The sequence below is a fragment of the Oculina patagonica genome, chromosome 12 (genome assembly GCF_052425735.1).
Source record: "Oculina patagonica isolate OP01 chromosome 12, crgOcupat, whole genome shotgun sequence".
Classification (NCBI taxonomy): domain Eukaryota; kingdom Metazoa; phylum Cnidaria; class Anthozoa; order Scleractinia; family Oculinidae; genus Oculina; species Oculina patagonica.
Window position 1 is genome coordinate 5,905,763 of NC_135769.1, and position 21,717 is coordinate 5,927,479.

Genomic DNA, 21,717 nt, shown 5'->3' on the forward strand with positions numbered 1-21,717 from the left:
TTTATTTTATATATTTTTGTTAGATTTCCCTATGTTGACTCAACAAAGATTACGTTATATTATAGCGTGACTTGCGATAAACGACATACGATACGCGGGAGCTAGCTTTTAAGCTGCGAGAAAGGTCAAACGGTCTCTTGCTCACAGCGGCCCTGTATCTTCTAAGAATTAAAAAAAATTCTGTCTACTAAATCTACTAAATCCCATCATATAAAATTTAGTCTCTTTCGTTTATACATTGTAGTGTTCCATTCTAACTGCACGGGAGTATTTTGCTTTTGTGTTCTACGCGGCGATTTCTTGTTATTAAGTTAAACTTGATTTCTGTTCAATTGCGCTAAACGGATCCGGTCGATCGGGTGCCTGCATTAAAGCGATGACGTCATCAGTTCATGTCATCGCTTAAAAATGTATGGGTTTATGGGGATTTATGGTATTAAAAGACATTTTCAGTGGAAAAACGTATGTCATGTCTGAAAATGTTGAAAAAAAAAAAACCCTCCCCCCAGTCCCTGAGGGGTTAAGATATGGTGAACACGCAGTATTACTCTTTTTGCGGGCCCAAGAGAGGCCCGCAACCCTAATCTTGACAGTGACCAGCGGATTGCGTATAACGCGTGCGCGCCACGTTTATAAACGGCTAACTGCAAAGCGGAAGTTGAAAATTTTGTTCTTCCACCAAGAATGATCAGAATGCGAAAAATGTGTCAATCACATCAGATTGTTGAAACACCGGAAGTTGAAAATCTGTTCTTCAAGAACGATTAGAATGCGAAACCAGAGCGAAACATAAGTCAACCTCAACAGTTTGTCACATAAGATCAAGGCTTCTGTCATATGGAAGATTGGAAACTACGTTTGGCCAACGTTGTTTAGGCGTTGGTTTTGAGAATTTTTACTGTGATTGTATCACAAACAAACCACGGCAAAACGAATGATTCCTTCCAACATTGACAACATAGCGAGTTCACCGACCAAACAAGATCACATCTCGATAACACCGCCCGGGTACACCGCTTGCTCGATTACCGTATTTATTCAATTAAGCGCCCTGGGCGCTTATTAAATTTTTGGACCTTGAGGGTGGGCGCTTATTCGAGGCTGGGCGCTTATTAAATTTTCGCCACTTTTTAGCAAGTAGTACGTTTATTATGCAAGAAAACTCTGTATAATAACTAAACGTGAAGGTGTACCAAAGCTGAATTTTAAATGTTCATTGAAAGTTTCAGTAAAAAACTAAAAAAAAAATCGGTTTTCGGGATAGTCTCTTAGTAGTACTTAGTAAATTTTAATCTCAACTTCAACAATAATCAAAATTCCTCTTGTGCCCTGATTTTAGGCGGATGGGAGTGGGCGCTTATTCGAGGCTGGGCGCTTATTAACTTTTCCTAACTATAGGGTGGGCGCTTATTCGAGGTTGGGCGCTTAATCGAATAAATACGGTAAATCATCCATTCCGTGCGTGACGCGTTACTTAGAATAACAATTGTCTTTTGTCCACCGATTTATCGACACTTCTGGTAAACTTTCGCGACCTGTCGGAGTAATTGCCGGCGTGAAAATGAGGGGACCTAAGTAATTTGTTCTTCAATATTGCAAAAGGATCCGAAAATGTGTCGTTCAAACAGGAAGTTGAGACATTTTTTCGGTTAGAATGCGAAGAAAGTGTCATGAACATTTATCAACTGAGATCGACGCTTTTGTCACCTGGAGATGAAGGAAGGTGCATCTAGGCCCGTACTTTCTAACCTGTGGTTACCACTAGTTTTAGCACTTATTTGTTAAGACATACGTATAGTAGATAAATTTTGACCCTCTCAAATCAGTTAAAATTTGGTGTGTAAATTAAATCGCAATAGCTGTATTTTGTTAACGGCTTAACCCTTAATATGCTAAGTCCGGATTATTCCGGGATTTGGAGGAATGGCCATTCAACCACTTATGACGTCACCAATTTACACGTCAGCAGATGTTTGTGACGTGCAACTTATAGAGTTTGGATAGATCTTTCCACAGGAGTGTCCATCTTGTACATAAATTGACTGCATTCCGACAGAGCTAATCGAAAAAAAACGTGATCAGTTTTTGGTGTAAAATTGGTGCTAAAACAGGCCAATATACCCGTACTTGATCATGGTCTCCTTTCCAGGGTTTTCCATTGATTAAGATCAAAACTTTTCAGGCCAGTAGAAGGCGTGCACAGAGTAAAAGATAGAGAGAAGAAGAAAGCAGAGAAAAACGAAAACGAAAGGAGCAAGGAAAAAATCGGAACGGTTCAGCAAAAAAAAAAAAAGTCCAAATTTTGGCTTATGCGCATGCGCCAAAGTAAAATGTTGTACATTTTTACATGGAAATGTCATCAAAAACAATGCAGTGTCAGAAAGTGCATTTCTAGCAAAGTTTAGAAAAAAGGTTAGGACCGCAGAGCCAAGAAAATCGATTAACGGTTAAAAAAAGCGCGTTTTTTGGAGTAATTTCAGCATATTAAGGGTTAAAAGTAGACAAAATCTTTTTACTTCGAGATGATATTTAGCTTGGCAAAATGACCAAAGGATAAGTTACAACTTGTATAAAAATTTGTTAAACCTGAAATGTGTTCCTGTAGACGAGTTAGGAAATTAGAAACGTAGAAAATTAGTTCCTACGCATTCGTTTACGTCTGTTTTCGAGCAGTCATGGCAGCAAACTCCTCTGACCAAAGCGGACCCGGTGTTTGCTTGCTGCTTCACTGTCCAAAAACATTGTGGGCGTATAATAAGAAAATTTGTGGAGGAACATTTCGACACGTACACATTGGCAAGTTGTGTCATAGAAAAATGCAATGACAGAGACTGATCAATTGAAGCGACACGATGTATTCCGACTCACAGTGAAGTGTCCCAACTACTTAAAACGAGGATTGTATCTTGAACACTCTTCCCAAAGGGTAAGGGTAGAAACCTACAAACAGAAAAAAGAAAAGAGCCCTTTCAAGGATTTGAAACTATCTGTAGGCTATGTAAAAAATTAAACTTGCGATTATGAGCGCTTACACCATCAACTGAAGGAAAACCTTGTTTTATTGAAGAAAAATAAATATATTTACAATTTATTTAAAACACCGCTGGTCATCAGAAAGCTGACGTATTCACACAACAAACCGTTATTTACAATTCAAACTGTAGTTTTTATTTACATCTTTTAAAATGCCAACTTCGAAACTCAGTTGGTGAAATCTTGGTTGCTAACACCGGCTACAATCAACGATAAAACAAGCCAGAAATACTTTTTCATACTCGATATAACGAGAAAAAAAAACTAAACAAGGAAAATTTTAACCTACGAAGAATATTAAAACTTCTTGAAGTCTTATTGTTTTCTCGTTTGGATAATTATAGCTCTTTTGTAGTCTTCAATGGCAGCCGCTTTTTTGCCTTGTTTACCAAATACATCAGCTCGTCGTTTGTAAACAAGAGCATCTCCAGGTTTGAGACTCAAGGCTGCGATAAAATGAAAAAAAAAAAAAAAACATTTGAAGAGCACAATCAAAAATATATCTGCACAATAATAATTGACAAAGTGGGGAAAACGTGCAAGTCACTGCATCAAATGAAAGGAACGAACGCAAATGCACCGTTTCAAGAGATTTTCCAAACATTTCTCGTGCATATATTTCCGCCAAATGGAGGCTATCGTTTATTTATACGTCGATTGCCACATTTGGAAACGCGCCCAAGAACAATGGAACGACACCTTTCAAAGCGTTGCAGAAGGTACACTTTATCCAGCTGAAAAGAAGGGATTTAAGGACAAATATCCTGCTTAATAGTGCGGAATATCGAATGATTCTAGCCCACGGCCTTGTCGGCTAAGTATCGGACCATACTGCGCGCGATTTTGCAGCTTAATTGTTTAACAGCAGACCAGGTGAAATTACACGTGTACAAGGGGTGGGTGGGGTGCTTACCTCTCGTATAGTCATCCTCTGACTCTTTGTATTTCCTCAGTGAGGCGTAAAGGTTTGCACGGTTAAAGTACACATGCGCCGCGTACGGATTAAGTTCCACTGAAAAAAAATAAAAAAAAATTGTAAGAACTGCCGTCGACAACCAAATGCATCCAGAATCGGTTTAACCTAATACCTATTGGAGAATTCTTATTTTAAATCTTTAATTGCACATGGGGTCATTTGCTTGTTTCATTTTGATTGGTTGGCTAGGAAGTTTGAAAAAGCCAGCAAAAAGATGCGAACAGTTGATCAAAAACTCCAACAGCGGTACGATCGATCACCCGCAGGCATTGGTGCTTTCTCGTCCCTAAGTTTGAAATGTGGAATTGTAAATCAAATGGTACAGATTAGTACTCCAAAAGAGCACAATTGTTCAAGCTGAAGATATTTTATCCTTGCCTACCTGCCCGATTAAAATCTTGTATTGCGCCTCTGGAATCTTTCATCATCACCTATACGAAGAGGGAAAATAATAAAATATTTAACTGGCCTGATCAAACTATTTCAAAAAATCTGTTAGAAACAGTTAATTTTATACGCCTATTCAGATCACAATTGAAGCTAATTAAGCTTTTTTTTAATTTCAAGTAAATGTCAAATAGTATTTTTGTTCAAAGTAGAGGATTTGATAAATTTGAGGCAGATCTTTACATTTGGCAGCGGTAATTTTGGCGGGAGCTTCACGCGTTTTACCGCTGGACGTATGTAACGTACCTTGGTTATGGCTCGGTTCAGTACAGCGGATTCATCTTCAGCATACCACGACAGCGCTTTGTCGTAGTAACTTAACGCCTAAGAACAGAAAACAAAACAACTGTTATAATCAGGTTTGGTCTAGGAACTTACGTCGGCGCACAAGATAGAACGCCATGTGATTATCTAAAGTAAGGGAAATTTTGTTTCCATAGCAATGGGCCACAGCTCACAAGGAGTGTCACTACTACCCCTCCCCTCCCCCTTTATCTAAAAATAAAACTACAACGAAGGAGGTCAAGTCCATTATATTTCCTTCCTCCGCATTCTGTTAGGTTGTCCCAACAAACTATTGGTACTGATTCATACATGGGAAGTAAAAACAAGTCATCTTGGCCAAGAACTCAACACGAGTAGATAACTAAGATCAAAATTAAACTAATAACAAACTAAGATCAAAATTAAAATTCCCAAAAGGTTGTGTATTATTTCCCTCAAAATTTGATTTTTGTTTGCTCGATCGGACAATTTCCAAAGCGATTTGAATTTTGGGAAAGGCTCTGGAACATGAGGGAAAAAAAACGAGCAAAATCTAGGTTCCCACTTATGCCTCCACCTCGGCTATTAGTTCCAGGCCACGATCCTAACCCTTTCTGTAGCTGCCCAGCTAGGTTCCAGGAGCCTCTAATCAGTAAAAGGAAAAAGGAGAAGCCACGAGCCAAGCGGCCCACACTGCCGGAGCTTATCCCGGTTTCCGTAGCATTAAGCGGCTAGGAATATTTCTACTCCCCCCTGAATGGGATGCTAGTCCATTGCAGGGTTCCCCCCCAGCATTTTGTCGCCGGCACCCATTTATACACCTGGGTGGAGAGAGGCACTATGAGAGTAAAGTGTCTTGCCCAAGAACACAACACAAGTGACCCCGGCCAGGGCTCGAACTCGGACCGCTCGATCCGGAGTCCGGCGCACTAACCATTAGACCACCGCGCCTCCCATCTCTCTAATCAGTAAATTTTGGTGAAAAAGGGCGCATTAAATCTTTGGCAAGTATCTAAGTGGCGGCTTTTACGGCCCTTTTGCCTAACCATCAACTCACCCTGTTAATGGTAAAATCCCAAACCCAACTAACCTGTTTGAACTGTCTCTGTCTGAAGTACACATTAGCTGCATTGTAATAAGCCAGGGCGTATGATGGATCGGTTTTTACTGCCGCTTGATAGTCACGGATGGCGTTCACAAAGTCACCCATAAACTGTGAATAAAAAAAAAAAAATAGAGAAAAAATTGGTAAAGATATTCGTTGTGAAGACCAGCGTGTTCTAGTAGTTAGGGTACTGGGCTTGCCAGCCGGAGGTCCCGGGTTCAAATCCTCGTCCCTGCCACTAAATGGATTTGTGTTTGGTCGTCCCGAATTCAACTCCTCCACGCTTTGTAAATACAGTCAAAGCTCTCTTAACGGACACTCTCGTAAGCGGACAGCTCTACTAACGACCGCCTTGTTTGAAACCCCGTTTTAACTCCCATACAAACTCTGTATTTTTACATTCTCGTAAGCGGACATTCCCGTAAGCGGCCGCGGACACTTTCAGAGATTACGACTAAGACTTTTTCTTTGTTTTTAAGCTCCCGTTAGCGGACACCCCAAAGATAATCCTATAAACAACCTCTGCATCTTGTTTTTATCAAACAGCTTCACATCTCCGTTCGTCACAATGGTTTTACATTAATTACAGTACCATATTTTAGTGCTTGTTTTGTCGTCATCCACGTTCGTCCGGTTAATAACTGTTATTGATAGCTGGGCAATCTCCCTTAAGCGGCCATTTATCCCCTACACCTCTAGTGGCCGCTTTCGAGAACCATTCTCGTAAGCGGCCAGCTCCAGTTACGGACACTTTTTTCGCGTCCCGAGGGTGTCCGCTTACGAGAGCTTCGACTGTAGCCAATTGGGCAGCCTCCTACCAGTTGGGATTTTAACAAGTTTCTGTTTATTTCCAGTGTTTGTTTACTTAAGGACAAAAATGTCAACTACTGGGAAACCAGTAATTTGTGTTTGTGTGTGTTTGTCAGTCTTGTACTTTCACCAGGAATGAAATTTCAAATCAAAATTCTAACACATTGTCGGTTTACCTGTTGTACAACTCCACGGTTGGTCAACAGCTCTGCAGTCTTTGAAATCTGATTAAACAAGTAAAGCAAACAGTTAGCTACAACTTGTAGACACAGCTTGCTACCTCGTGAGTCTGTTTACTTCAAAAATCTACTTTATAATGGTATACCTTGATAGCATCGTTCATGTCAACGAAGGCACCAAACGTGTTTCCCATCTGTAGGTTAACAACAGCTCGTCCTTCCAGAGCAGACTGACATGCTGGAAAAAAGTCAACAGTTACTGAGGATGTTTGGTTTTGTGTTTTAGAAGCCTTCCACACATAACCCTGTGGGAGGCGTGGTGGCCTAATGGTTAGTGCGCCGGACTCCGGATCAAGCGGTCCGGGTTCGAGATGTGGCCGGAGCACTGCGTTGTGTTCTTAGGCAAGACACTTTACTCATAGTGCTTCTCTCCCACCAGGTGAATAAATGGGTACCGGCGAATTAACTGCTGAGGGGTAACCCTGCGATGGACTAGCATCCCATCCAGGGGTAGTAGAAATACTCCTAGCCGCTTAATGCTACTGACGGGGATAAGCTCCAGCCTGATGAGCCAATTGGCTAGAATGCAGGCTTCACTTTATACCTTACCACACATAACCTTATCTTTGTCAAGTAAGTAAAGCATTTCAAGTGATTCGTCTCTGTCGAATCCAACTGACCTGAATCGATGGTGATTGCAGCAGAAAATTGGCTCCACGCTGCTTGAAACTTGCCTTCCACCTGATGAAATTAAAAATCATTATCAAGGTCAATGGAGTGAGCGGTCGATTGGTCATTCAACTTATAATGTGATCCATCAAGCAGCACTAAAAAACACTAAGAAGATATTTTTGTTCAATGTTACCTGTAGGTTGTAGCCCAAGTTTACTCGCGCAGATAAACAGAGTGGGTCCATGTGAAGAGCCTTCAAATAATCATGCCTGAAACACAAGTGCAGAAACTCTTCATTACAACGAACTTACGTAAGCCAGTCCTCAAGAGTATATGCAACATGGAACTCCTGCCTGAGGTTTTCAATGTACTTTCGTTCGTTCGTTCGTTTGTTCGTTCGTTCACAGTTCGTTCGTTTACAGTTCGTTTGTTTGTTTGTTCGTTCGTTCGTTCGTTCGTTCGTTCGTTCGTTCGTTCGTTCGTTCGTTCGTTCAATGACGTGTACTCACCTTCCGAGTACAGTGCCATCTTCGTGTCCAAAGTCCATCAATGCATTTCCTCTTCCATTGTAAGCTTCCACAAAGAAAGGATCGATACGAAGAGCATCGTTGTATGAAGACACGGCTTCCTCCAAGCGGTTTAACCTAAACCCAACGACAAAAGGGTAAGATATGTTCGTGACTAGAGATTCAAGGTGTTGATCACTAATTTTAAATGCCATTTTCTCAAAGTATTTAACCAGTTTGAGAATTTCTTTAAATAAATGAAAAAAAAAAACTTTATGAAGCCTGCTTTTGAAAAAGAAAAAAAAAACTCAACACCACTTTTGGTTTTCATCGCCTTATTTTTGCACGCCATCCAATGCGACCCAAACGGCGGCTGTGAAGAAAGCTTTAGTTTTTCATGGTAGTCACCCATAAAAACAAGAATATTTCTGACCATAATAAGACTGCTCAAATAAAAAGTAGCCAATTTCTGATAAGAAATTTGCTTTTTCTACTTTTGCAGAAAACAATTTTTATGGACCATCCCCACACCACTCATTATCACAACAAGCCGCAATCTCAATTTAAAATTCCCTGACTTTTTTCCGACATGTTATAACCCTGTTTCCAAAATGAGTAACCCAACTGAGCTGGATTGCGGGTTTTTTTAACAAAGCGGAACAATACCGTCTTTTGTAGAAATGTAAATCACGATCTTACACGGATGAGACATGTCCCTTACCTGTGGTAGCACAGACCCAAGGTATGACGAATATGAGGGTTTTTCGGCGAAACCTTTTAAAGCAAGAGCATAAAACAGTAAATATTTAAGTATCAGTGCACGTGGACACAATCTTGAAACAACCAAGGGTATAGATACCGCCAGCAAAAACTAAACAAGCGACAGTTTGAAGAATACACAAATTTATGTACCTTTGCTGCAGCCAGAAAGTCTTGAAGAGCATTTTCCATGTCATCTATTTCGTAATACAGCAATCCTCGATTCTGTAGAACCTAGATAACAACACAGAAAAGAGGAAACCAAAACTGAAGTATGGCTAAACTAAACCAATCGGCTAGAAAAAAGTTCGTTTCTATCCACAGGATATTGTACAAGCCTTGTCAGCGCCAGTGCCAGCCTTAAAGTAACTTCGATTTCTATAGCATAAAACGACTACGAGTAATGGTAACCCACCTCTGGATAAGATACCAGTTAATCGCAGTTAAACATCCACCCCTCCACCTCCCTTAAACAAATTTGCCAATTTGCTCCCGGCAATTACTTACGGGTACTATCAATTTTTTTTGAAGTAGCTACGCGGAGAGAGGTTATGTAAAAGAAAAGTTGCCTAAAAATTAAACCTGAACACCATATTCTGCTAACCCCATGAAAGAGGGTGGAAAGAACTCTCGGTGAAACCCCACTCACCTTAATGTTAGGCGTGTCTTCAAGTAACATCACTGTTCCATAATCCATCAGCGCCTGAGGATTAACAAAAACAGAGGCAGTTGTCGCAAACAGGTTTTGAACTCCTTTTTAAACCTCTCCAGCTCGCTTCGCTCAGACACGTTCTCGTGGCTTCGCGCTCGACTCTGTGACCCAAACGTAAATCCTGCTTGCTATCTACATCTACTAAAAACCCCAAACAATCCTCAACAAACAATCGCTCACGATTTCAATGTGTAGTACAAACCTTCTGAAAGAACCTCATTTCATGGTAGCACACGGCACGGTTGAAGTAAGCCAGCGAACATTTACAGTCGATTGCTACAGCTTCTGTAAGATCTTTCACAGCAAGACTATAAGCTTTTATGTTGTACTTCAGGGCACCCCTACAAGTTGTCAAACAACAGAATTTTCAGTATATCTTCACTACCGCGATTCTCTAACTAAATTTCCAAGAAATTCCCAGTTCCCAGCTGGCTTACCAAATGTAATCAAAATTGACCATTCAAAAGGTAACTAACTCGCCACACGAATAACCATATCAAAATGTTCTTCAGTTTCTCTTTTAACAAAAGGAATCACTTTTTAGATGCTCCATCTCTTCCTTCACTTTTTTTCATCTCTTAAAAGTCTTAAAAAATTTAACCCATATTTCTAAAAGTTTGTCATTTTTAATCCGACTCAATCATTAAAAATACAAGTCCACCTAAGTAACCTTCATTTTGAGGTTTTCCCTCTAGTTGAAGGTAACTTTGCACATCACAAAACGTTACTCAATATACCATGACATTTCACCTGCACTATACTGTATACAGGTAGCAACTTCCTAACTTTAAAAGGTAAATAATCTAATCCAAGAATGCTGAAAGCTGAAGAGAAGATACAAACCTGTACAGGTATGCTCTGACACTGCGCGGCTGTAGCTTGATGGCTTCATTACAGCTCATTATTCCTTTACTGAATCGTCCTTTCATACCATAGTACGCCGCTCGACTCAAAAACGCCTGAAACAAAATCCATACAAAAGTCAAATACTTTACTCTGTTTTTTGCATTGCACAAGTTCATGATATCCCTATCGTGTATATTGAACAATTTCGACAATCAGAGCTCATCTGTGTTAAAGGTTTTTTTGGTGTTTTTTTTTTTTTTTTTTCGGGGTGGGGTAGGGAGTCAGAGAGGGGTCGTTATCGTAAGGAATTTTGCGTTTGGAAAAAAGGCGGGCTAATATTTGGAAGGAATTTTGTATGAACAAAATCTAAAACTTTCTAAATGCAGCGATACCAAGCACAAAAAGCGCAGCGTGCCACAATTAAGCAATTCAGTGCCGTGTTTACAGAGTTCTGCGTTTTCGATGAAAACGATTCGAGGTTCTCGTGTGGGGACAATAAGAGAAAATGCACCAAAAGTGTGCATTTTTAACGGAAACGTACTAATGTGTAATGAGTCAAGGCTATTTACTAAGAGGGAATTTGAAAAAAAAATGTTTGGCAACAAGAACTTTATTCGTACCCCGAATTAAAATTAAGTTTACATAAGCATTTAAGCCCTTCTTTAATTTGAATAGTATTTATTTATTTATTTTTATTTATTTATTTTGTTAAGTAGTTATTTATTTTAATACTCACGAGAATCTTCAGTATTGAAGGAGGTGAGTTACGGGAGGAAGAAGAAGAAGAATCAGTAGAAATAACTAAATATGAATATTGTACAATAGTTCACTGACTTACCTGGAATAAAGTAGGATTGATGGCCAACGCTCGGTTAAAATCATGGATTCCTTTGGCATGCTTCAGCTTCATTTTAGTGAGGCCGCGTTGGTAGAAAGCCTTAAAAAGAAAGTTAAAAAAACTTCAGTTATCACTACTGGTTGCTACACATTTTTCTTAATGTAAGTTCTAAGAATTTGGTGTTATAATAAGAAAATATGATATCTCTAGTTGGTTATTTACATTATTCTCGTCAATTCGTTGTTGTCCCGAGATTTACTTGAGATTCTAGGTAAAACAACTCTGATATTTCCCTCGCGGTCAGTCATTAAGTGTATATTGTACCTCAGCATAGTCCGGGTTCACTCGTATAGCATTGTTAAAAGCATCCAGTGCACCTAGTCGTCGTCCAAGCTCTGATTGACACATGCCAATTAAAAAGTGAACAGACGCGGCTTCTATTGGCATCTCCACTTTAGGATTCCATGGAGTCTGTGGGATGAAATCCGACAAAACGTGTTAAAAACATGTACATCTACTGATTTAAAACGTCAACCCTGACTAGTAGAGAAGGAAAGGAAGGAGGGTTGAAGGGAGAGAAAATATACTAAGGTTGAGTAATACGTTGCTTGCTTTGAGCATTTAGGCGAAAAAAGCACGTAGTTTTATGTACAGACATAGAAGAGAACTACAGTAAAAACCCGCGTATATAAGAACACCTATTTTGGCGGTTCAGGCTGATTTGGTTCTTATATAAAGGGTTATAATCTGCAAAATCAGTCTGTAAGTGTTCTTAAGTGTTCTTAAAAAAAGTTTCTTAAAATAAGGAACATACTAGGCTACCAATAGATGAAATCAATATATATATGCACACAATTGTATTTTAATTTTAATAAAATTGATAAATCAAGGCAATACTGTACTGTAATTGGGGTGGAACTATTATGTGTGCAATGAAAAGTAGTGTTGATCTTTGATATTTTGCCATATAAGAACAACTTTCATTTTTCAGGCTGAATGTGTTCTTATATAAATGGTACTTTATTTCCTAAAATCAGGCCTGGGTGTTCTTAATCCACTTGTTCTTATACGCGGGTTTTTGGAAGTAATAACGCTTTTTTCTGTGAAAAGTAATGGTGGACTGTATATGTTGTGGTTTAAATATTTGTTTTGTTTTTAAATTTTTCAAACCAGTTTGATTTTTAGTTTTCATTTTCTTACATAGATTATCATAAACTGAAACAAAGGAAAATAAAAATCAAACTGGTTTGAAAAATTTCAAACCAAGAAAAAATTTAAACCACAACATATACATAAATATAGACGGTCAGAGATTTATGAGCAATGAAAAGGGGCGTTGTTCAAGGGTGTGTACTAATTACCAGAAAAACAGTATTATACTGAATTTCTTTCTGAAAAGAACTTTAAGCATTCTTGCACGAAGGACTTCTGTCTATCAAAAATGTTGATAGTTTGCTTACAAGCAGGATGAAGTTAAAACTTATCACATACCATGATCTCGATGGCTCTTTCAAAGCTGCTGATGGCGTTTTCAAATCTCTTAGCCTTCATATTGGTTTTTCCCAGGAGAATAAACAAAGGAGCTACAGGTTTCACGCGAGTTGCTCGTTCAAGAACTTCAATGGCCTGCAAGTCAAGAAAATATTGTGACAAATGCTGAGGACATTTCTAAGGCACCTTATTTGTAGGCTAAAAAAGCTAAATTTAGCTTATCAACAAACGCAACCAATTTAGAATAAAATACTTTAGAACAAGAAAATGTAACTGCACCTGGGAAGAAGAGTGAGTAAACGTTGGCGACAAAGAGGCATTTGTAGTTCTGAGAAGAACTGTTGTTGGTGACTGACGTTTCGACAACAGGCTGAGCGGAAGTCAGTCAAGACTTTGACTCTGTAGCTCAGGTTGTCGAAACGCCAGTCACCAACAACAGTTCTTCTCAGAACTACTCTCAGCCGGACGATCACACTATACGAACTACAGGTTTTAACTTAGAGGGACAAATTCTTCATAGGGTGCTACCAGGACAAACAAATATACAAGCTGCAAAATTAAATAATATTGTAAAATAATGTTATCTCGATTGTTAAAGATTACCATTACCTGGTCAAAGTTTCTCAAGAAACTCTGGACAACTGCCTGTTGAGTTGCAGACGCTCCTAACCCACGGTTGAGATCAGCAGCTTGTCTAGTGAAGCAAACAACGGAATTAAAAAATCATCAACAGTTGCCTTGATTAGTGCATCGTTACTTTGAGATTAACACTTTGGTTTACGACTTTACGAGGCCCATGCTTACAATTACTCGTTTGTTCTTTTTGCTTGTGTTATTCAATTCGTTGCTCCAACTTGTCTTCCGATGAAGAGGGCAATTATTAATACTTCACGTTAAATATTGAAAAGAAAAACACCAAAAACAAACCTGACATGGAAACTTGCGAGCTCTAATTTGTTTTGTTCCAGTAACAGTTTTCCCTGAAAAAAACAAATCACGTTTAGTAGTTTCCAAAAGCAGTATAAGTAAGGTAAAATCTGTGTTTAGGCGCTTATCCCGGTTTCCATAGCATTTTAAGCGACTAGGAGTATTTCTTCCTTTCCCTGGATGGAATATTAGTCCATGGCAGGGTTACCCCCAGCATTCAATTTGACCGATACCGATTTGCTCACTTGGCTCAATTAATAAAACTGATAAGAAAGGGAAAGCACTTACTCTCGCCATGTGGTAGTCTGATATGTCCGGTCTCATGTGAATTACTCTGGTGTAGTCCAGGATTGCATCTTGAATCTGAAAAACAACAACATCAACGTTAGCAAGATCAAGTTGTTTAGGAGGATAGGTCGGATAGCAGTAACTCGCTCAATATAACTCACGCAAAACTGGGTGAGTGTCTCAAGTCTTTTCACAACGTATTGTAGGTCAGCTGAATCAAACCAGCACCCGCAAATATATTTGATATACCCACCATGTGCAGTTTATGGTACGCCTCAGCTCGACATATGTAAGCTCTGATGTACGTGGGATCCACATGAATAGCTGCTGTGTATCGACGAACAGCCCTGATGAAATAAATAATAACAACATAAGTGGGGAAGCAATACGCTTCACTGCTGTTTACTGTTCGTTTTACTTTACTGGTACTAATTCGTCGCCGTCTTCATACCGTCAGGGAGAATATCTGACAAAATCTCCACTTGAAAAAATGAGAAACAATTATTTCCTTACTTGTGATAGTTGCTATACTTGGTGATGTAAATCAAACCAATGTTGACATGCGCACTAGCTAACTCGGAATCCAACTGAAGGGCAGCTTCGAAATCCGGGACAGCATCTTCCCATCTAAACAAGAACCAAACAAATTTAAACTATGTGAACTTAGTTTCGAATGATCGGACGGGTCAAAACTAGCGAGTACCTTACCTCTTCAGATCTGTGTACAGAATACCCCGGTGCAGAAAAGCTTTGACATTCTCTTCAGAATTGTCAAGGAGCAGAGACACACTGAGATCTTGCAGGGCTCTTTTTGGGTGAACTCTGAAATCATACAGAAATCAGTATAACAATATTAAAAAACATTTAGCAGTATTACAAGTACTTTGTGGCACCCATGTGGCGTTTTTGCAGTTTAAAGTGTATGGTTTGGTCAAATCCATCAACAAATAACTGCCAAAAATGCTACTGTTATGGGTTTGGAGGCTACGGTGTCTTAGCTTCAGTCACTCCAGTTTAATTCGTCTCCAGTCGAGTACACATATTTTAAAGGTTTCTTTAGGCAAATCGTCTTCTGAGACGAATGCGAAAGATTTCCGACTCTTAGTATCTAATCTGAAACAGCATATGACTACATCGGTTTTTTCACAAACTACCGATGTTACAAAATGTTGAGCTATTATTTTGCATATCGTACAGGAAACCCAAAATTATACTATTGTATAGAAAAATACAAATTATTATTGCCCCCGCAGGGTTTTGGCCCAGAATGGGTTTTGGCCCAGAGGCCAAAACCCGAGGAGGCACCCTAGGACTCCCCGCGTGTATACATACAAGGACAAAGAATATTTGTTGAAAAAGTAAGAAATGTGTTTGTAATGGGCGAAGCGTTCTCGATTTGACAAAACTAGGCGCGCACGGTCGTGACGGGTAATATTTTAGCAAGCGCGCACGGTGGTGTCGGGTACTTGCAACCACAAGGTCGCGTTTGGTCACCTTCGCGTTTCGAGCTTCGCCATCTGCTAGCAGCGTTTTGTTTTCCGGTTTTGGCCTACGCGTGTTCACAGATTTGTTCGAGCGGTTTCTCTGCTTTGGTTGTGTTAAGTGATATTTGAAGCAAATGTTAGTAATACGTCGAAAGATTTCGAGCAATTGGTTTCGTGTTCTTGGCTACGTGCCGGCTACCTATGTTCCAAGCGTTACATTTGTAAGGTTTGCTTTCGGAGGTTTGTTGTATCGTATACATCTTACAAGTTACAACGACTAATAAACAAACGCGTGAACTTTGTCATGTAGTACAAGGTACAACGTAATTCGTTTCGCTAACAAACTGTCAGATTATTTGATCCAAAGAGTGGGTTGTTTTCTCGAATCTTTGAATGTGCCATATTTTGTTACTCGTGGAATTTTTTAGGCTTTTTGGCCTGGAAATTATTGTAAGTTTATTTTGAATGTTATAAGCCCGGGAATAAGCTTGTGTGTTGTCATCACGAATAATGTGTTATGTGTTATTTCCGCTAGGTGTTATTTCCGCGTGCTAGGTGATATAATTCGACTTGAACTTGTGAATATTTTTAGGACGCAACGGTGTCACACAACAAGAAATTCCGCATGACACAGTAAAAAAGAAGCCTAATTGTGCAGTCCATCGGCATTAATAATTAAAGGCGACAAAAAAACAAATTATAAAAAGGCGGGGGCAGCTTTATAGTGAGAACTATTACTAGTTATACAGTTAATGCACCAAACTTGACGGCCTTTAAGAAATGCCTGCCGTCTGACCAAGCGCTAAGCAAACGATGCTGACTTTGACTTTTTTTATTGCCCCCGCAGGGTTTTGGCCCAGAGGCCAAAACCCGAGGAGCCATCATTGTAATCCGCGCGAATATAGAGTATATATATAGTATATACCAGGAAAAATCTCGATTTGATCAATTTTTGCCCGCAAATAGTCTCGGGAGTTGTAAAATGCCGACAAGCTGAAAGCCCGCAAGTAGGTATCGGGAGTTGTAAAATGCCGATATACGGTGATTGGTCAATAATGACGCAAGTAAACGATGACTGGGTGATGATGACAACCCAAAACGTGAACACTTGCACAAATGACAACAAGCAAACAAACGACGCTTGTAAACGTTGATTGCAGTTGGGCAGAATTTTGAAAAAGATAATTTGAGGTTTTATTCGAGGCCTATTCATTTCACAATGTCTAAAAGCCGAAAGCAATGCAATTGTTGAAAAGACTTCGCGATAATTAACTAAGTAACTCGCAGAGAAGTAAGAAAATCCACATTTTTTTTCATCTGAGTGGCCGAAGAAGAAATGTCTAGGAACACGTACGAACATATCAACCCATATCTTCAAATTTTTTTGCGATTTACGATAAGCCTTAGTCCAAAACCGTGATTTACCAAGCGCAAACTACTTGAACGGAGAAAAGCCTTGATCAGTCTATCTCCGGACGAGGTGATTTACAAGAAACTTAAAAAAAAAGATCTCGAGATAATTGTTTAAGACTCGCGGCAGGCGAAACCGGAAACCAGAAGCGAGCGTTTTTTAGAAAGTCAAGCGTTTTCATTGTCAAAGGTGAGAAATTCTTTCGGTATCCTTTCCTTTTAAAAAGTTGATCGTTGTCATGAAGCGTGATTTACGATAAGAAACTACTTGAATGGAGAAAACTTATGCGGCATCAAGACAAGAAATTCAAAAGAGATCTCGAGATGCATTGTGATTATTTAAAACTCGCGGCAGGCGTGTTAGATTCGAGCCCGCAAAGCGGCCCATTCAAAGCGACGAAGTAGCGAAAACGAGCCACGCAAGTCGCGATAGGTCGACCGTGTTAAATTAATAAAGAACGACGGACTTTTTCTAAAGTCTAGCTTGAGTCTAGCTGAGATCCCCCACCACAGCAAAACATGACAAAATGATGTCAAGATGCTGTTGCGTTCTTGTAATTAAATGATTTACCGTATCATAATTAATAATCATCCAAAATAGAAAATTAATTTTTAATAAAATGTCTGAATTGTAGAAAAGGATGAACAGCAGAGAAAAACCGATAAACATCGTCGAAACTTCGGGGGCAACCTAGTGTCAGCTATTTCTAGTTCATAGCATTTAAGCCTTTCTTTAATTTGAATAGTATTTATTTATTTTGTTAAGTAGTTATTTATTTTAATACTCACGAGAATCTTCACTATTGAAGGAGGTGAGTTACGTGAAAGAAGAAGAAGAGATAACAAAGAACAAGAAGTTAATGCACGTTACCACCACAATGAGTCAAGATACGAGTGCTGAAAAATTAGAATTGCCAGTCAAGGTTCTTACCTCCTCAGTAAACAGCCCCTGTGGTAAAATGCGACGGCATTTAGAGGATCATAATGAACAGCAGCAGCAAGGTCTTTCAACGCGGCCTCAAAATTACCCTGTAACAAATGGAAAAAAGTCTTCACGTAAGACTGACAAGTTACGGAAGGACCCACATTGGACTTAGAATTTTCAAAGAGCGTGACTGAAAGTGTAACGCAAGATTATAGTGCGTACACTCTTTTTATTTTATAAGAATCTAGTTTATAAGAATATCGAGGCTGAAATTTGCGAATTTTTAAGAATATTTTAAGAATAAACCCGAGGCTGAGATTTTGAAAAGAATATAGTTTTTAGTTGAAACAAAATCAGGTATTTTCATTTCCGTCACTTTATCTCTGCGAGGAATGCTTTGTTTGAAGCCAAAACGGCCAGGCTGCAACGAAAAGCAGAGGTACATGTAGCTACATGTGCACATTGTAACGCGATACAGATCTGGACACCAAACACTTGTAATTGATTACCCAATACTTGCTAAAACGGAAATGTCAAACGGTATTTTCTAAGAATGTTCATAAGAATATTTCAGCCTAAAATAGGCAGAAAAATAAGAATATTCAGCCTGGGTCGGAAAAACCGTATTCTTATGAAAAAAAAAAGAGTGTACCATCTTGGCGTGAGCTCTTGCTCTGTAGGTATAAGCTTTGGAATCTTCTGGATCTTGTTGAAGAAGCTCTGTAAAATCCCTCAGAGCTGCAGTCCAGTTTCTACGATGAAGAAATGTATAATTAATGCAAGATTATCGAAACGGGCTACAAGGGATCGTGATGATCGTGCGTTCTGGAACGATATTTTTGCATCGAATTTAATCTCGAATTCACAAAGATGGAGAATTTTGGAAACTCACTGTACCAGAATTTCTGGTCGAGTGGAAATCACTCTTTATTACATAGCCCACCCAGACTATGTTACATTTTCATTGGCCACCAACTCAAACCAATGAAAAAAAAAGATGTCTTTAGAAAGCAGACAATTTGTTTTTAAATTTTTTCGAGTGGCAATAATTACCTAACTGATTCACTAGTGCTTTTAATACTTACTGGTTGTTAAACCGAAAGAGTCCAATCTCGAACATGGCGTCTGTCTTTGAAGGCAAAAGCTTGGCTGCAATCTTGTAATCTTCAAGTGCTAGGATCATGTCTCCACGCTGAAGAACAATTTCATTCAGAGCAAGTGTTAATAACTTACATGCCTTATCTCGCCTGCTACACTTAATTCTTCTTCTACTTCATAATAACGCTTCAAATAAGGTGACATGGCCGGTTTTATACACGGATCCAGAGTTTCAGACTTCCGGTCCAAATTCAAAAGAAACGTGAGTACTCATTAAGTCATGCTATTGTGTTCTGCGATGTTTAACAATGGTCTGACTTAATGCGTGCTCACTTTTCTTTTGAATTTGGACCGGAAGTCTGAAACTCTGGATCCGTGTATACAAGAGACGCTTAATCTTCAGTAAGCGCGTTTGGTTACGCGTCTAGGTATAAAGACGGGCACAAGAGGAATAATTCGCCAAGATGTTTCGCGCATCTTGGACAACGAACTGAGAGCTCAGTACTCCTGACAGTTTGCCGAACCATTCTTCGTTTTTTTCTTGTTTACACTTGACGCATAAAACAGGCATGCATAGTCGCCTTGAAGAATTATGCGTCTCTAGTAAAAAGGGGTAATTATCTTTGTTCCATGGCCCCTTTGAACATACATGTACCCCTATTTCTGCTTCATGTCTTTATGTCTCCATAGTGATAAACGTTTCGTGCCTCCTTACAATGCCGACACATTGTCAAGCAGGCAGAGATTTTGACTGTATCGTCGCAATAACTTCTGTAATCTCGTTCCCAGGATCTCTCTTCTGAAAAATTCTATTCTTATGACGTATCTTTTCAGAGATCCATGTAGTGCCTCTGATTGGCTGTTTCTCAGTTTTGAATTTTCGCGCGCAAGTAACAACCAATTAGAGACGCTGCACGAATCTCTGAAGTGCTACGCCATTAGTGTGGAATTTTTTAGATCGAATTTCAGACGTCTCTCGAGCGCGGGGAAGAGTTAAGAAGACATAGAACTGCCGAGGGTTTGAAAATGTCTGCTAACTAACTTATCAGTTGAACAACAAGAAGAATACTGTCTAGTAGGTTACCATTTTAAACATGGCTGCTCTCTGGTAATACGTCTCAGCATCGTTCGGATTCAGCTTAATCGCCTGAAACAAAATCACCACATTCAGTTACTTTAGATCACATGTACAATTCAAATTAACAAAAACACGGCAACAAAAATCACGTTCAGTTTGATGTTTGGTACCTGAGAGTAATTGACAATGGCCATTGTTGCATCATTCTCCTGACGATACAATTCTGCCCTGCAGTTAAAATCAGACATCACGTTACGGGCTTTTTAGACTGTAGAAAGAAACTGGTTTTTCTCTCACGAGGCGCACGGGAACTCGCACAACACAACACAACACAACACAACACAACACAACACAACACAACACAACACAACACAACACAACACAACACAACACAACACAACACAACACAACACAACACAACACAACACAACACAACAACACAACACAACACAACACAACACAACACAACACAACACAACACAACACAACACAACACAACACAACACAACACAACACAACACAACACAACACAACACAACACAACACAACACAACACAACACAACACAACACAACACAACACAACACAACACAACACAACACAACACAACACAACACAACACAACACAACACAACACAACACAACACAACACAACACAACAAAAACACAACAAAAAAAAAAAAACGCGCACGACAAGATTAGGACGCGCACGAGAATTTGCACGAGGACACGCGATTCTCGGGGGCGCACACGTAGTGTGTGCGAGATGATTTTCGTGTGCGCTCGCTTCCTAACCTGGATCGGAAAGCTCGTGCTTGATTGCTGCTGTGCTTGATGATGAAAGACAAGTCATCCAGAGCTGACTGAAAGACACAATGAAAAACAGTACAGGACCTGCATGTAAAAACCTTGATTTCGGGGTTCAGGCTGGCTGAGTTCTTATTTACCAGGCCCCAGTTGTTCAAAGGGTGGATAAATCACTATCCAGTGGATAACTGTTGGGCTCTTAGTTGTCCGAGTCAAGCAAGAAAATAACTATATTGCGTGAGCATTTCCTTGGTTTTTGAGGTGATTCTTACTTATGCTTGGAGGAGGCGTCTTTTAGACACGGGGCGTTTATAATAGAGGGGGCGTCTAATACAAACTTTACACTTCAGGGGAGGTGTTTATTTGATACGGGGCGTTTATTTGAGAGTGGGCGTTTATAAGATCATTTACGGTACACTAAAAATAAATTTCAAAATAGATACTATTACTATTACTATTACTAATATAAGTACTTTATTTATAGAACTTTAATATGAGTTACTTTCTTATTCCGGCATCCTCTTTCTTTTTATACAAGAACATGTTTTATTTCTCAGACTGAATTGGTTCTTATATATATGGTGTTTTATTGGCTAAATTTCAGCCTGATGTTCTTAATCCACTTGTTCTTATAGCGGGTGTTTACTGTATTACTTCTTGTTCTGTCAGATCGGAGAACTTTCTGCTTGGGGACTATCCACTAGATGTTAATAAACAGCTGTAAATTTCCTTAAATTAAAGGAAGTCAGTAGATGTTACCTTTCGATTATCCTGTAAGAGATGTAACAGATGCCTGTGCCAGTAGGCATCCAGCAGTTTAGGTTCCAGCTCAATAGACCTGCAAGCATAAGGTACATGCACCACATGTCAACAGGCCATTTCCGATATATTAAAATTCTAACTTGGATCCGAGGCTTGGAGGAATAAAACACAAGATATCACGTCGAGGTTCAGGGATGAATAAATCATTTCTTTTGTTTTATTCCCCCAAGCCTCGGAGCCAAGTTAGAATATTAATATATCGGAATTGGCCTATTCCAAGAAACAGCGAGTCATTCCAGTT

At 39.4% G+C, this 21,717-nt stretch overlaps 1 protein-coding gene across 2 annotated transcripts in view; it reads right to left on the reverse strand.

Moving 5' to 3' along the window:
- Nucleotides 1-3,041: 3,041 nt before the first annotated feature.
- Nucleotides 3,042-21,717, reverse strand: part of LOC144631691 (uncharacterized) — a 39,733-nt gene continuing 21,057 nt past the window's right edge. For both annotated transcript variants that reach the window (XM_078490191.1, XM_078490190.1), the window contains exons 25-55: nucleotides 21,414-21,492; nucleotides 20,643-20,710; nucleotides 20,019-20,076; nucleotides 19,855-19,917; nucleotides 18,758-18,864; nucleotides 18,325-18,424; nucleotides 17,679-17,776; nucleotides 14,562-14,675; nucleotides 14,367-14,480; nucleotides 14,107-14,200; nucleotides 13,854-13,928; nucleotides 13,566-13,618; nucleotides 13,248-13,332; nucleotides 12,639-12,773; nucleotides 11,472-11,618; nucleotides 11,148-11,246; nucleotides 10,307-10,422; nucleotides 9,666-9,804; nucleotides 9,401-9,454; nucleotides 8,905-8,985; nucleotides 8,714-8,766; nucleotides 7,996-8,130; nucleotides 7,680-7,755; nucleotides 7,495-7,555; nucleotides 6,961-7,052; nucleotides 6,812-6,859; nucleotides 5,811-5,933; nucleotides 4,703-4,780; nucleotides 4,392-4,440; nucleotides 3,947-4,045; nucleotides 3,042-3,479 (exon numbers count right to left, since the gene is read on the reverse strand). In XM_078490191.1, the coding sequence (XP_078346317.1) occupies nucleotides 3,349-3,479; nucleotides 3,947-4,045; nucleotides 4,392-4,440; nucleotides 4,703-4,780; nucleotides 5,811-5,933; nucleotides 6,812-6,859; nucleotides 6,961-7,052; nucleotides 7,495-7,555; nucleotides 7,680-7,755; nucleotides 7,996-8,130; nucleotides 8,714-8,766; nucleotides 8,905-8,985; nucleotides 9,401-9,454; nucleotides 9,666-9,804; nucleotides 10,307-10,422; nucleotides 11,148-11,246; nucleotides 11,472-11,618; nucleotides 12,639-12,773; nucleotides 13,248-13,332; nucleotides 13,566-13,618; nucleotides 13,854-13,928; nucleotides 14,107-14,200; nucleotides 14,367-14,480; nucleotides 14,562-14,675; nucleotides 17,679-17,776; nucleotides 18,325-18,424; nucleotides 18,758-18,864; nucleotides 19,855-19,917; nucleotides 20,019-20,076; nucleotides 20,643-20,710; nucleotides 21,414-21,492 (2,824 nt within the window). In that variant the 3' untranslated portion in view covers nucleotides 3,042-3,348. The remainder of the gene's footprint in view (nucleotides 3,480-3,946; nucleotides 4,046-4,391; nucleotides 4,441-4,702; nucleotides 4,781-5,810; nucleotides 5,934-6,811; nucleotides 6,860-6,960; nucleotides 7,053-7,494; nucleotides 7,556-7,679; nucleotides 7,756-7,995; nucleotides 8,131-8,713; nucleotides 8,767-8,904; nucleotides 8,986-9,400; nucleotides 9,455-9,665; nucleotides 9,805-10,306; nucleotides 10,423-11,147; nucleotides 11,247-11,471; nucleotides 11,619-12,638; nucleotides 12,774-13,247; nucleotides 13,333-13,565; nucleotides 13,619-13,853; nucleotides 13,929-14,106; nucleotides 14,201-14,366; nucleotides 14,481-14,561; nucleotides 14,676-17,678; nucleotides 17,777-18,324; nucleotides 18,425-18,757; nucleotides 18,865-19,854; nucleotides 19,918-20,018; nucleotides 20,077-20,642; nucleotides 20,711-21,413; nucleotides 21,493-21,717) is intronic.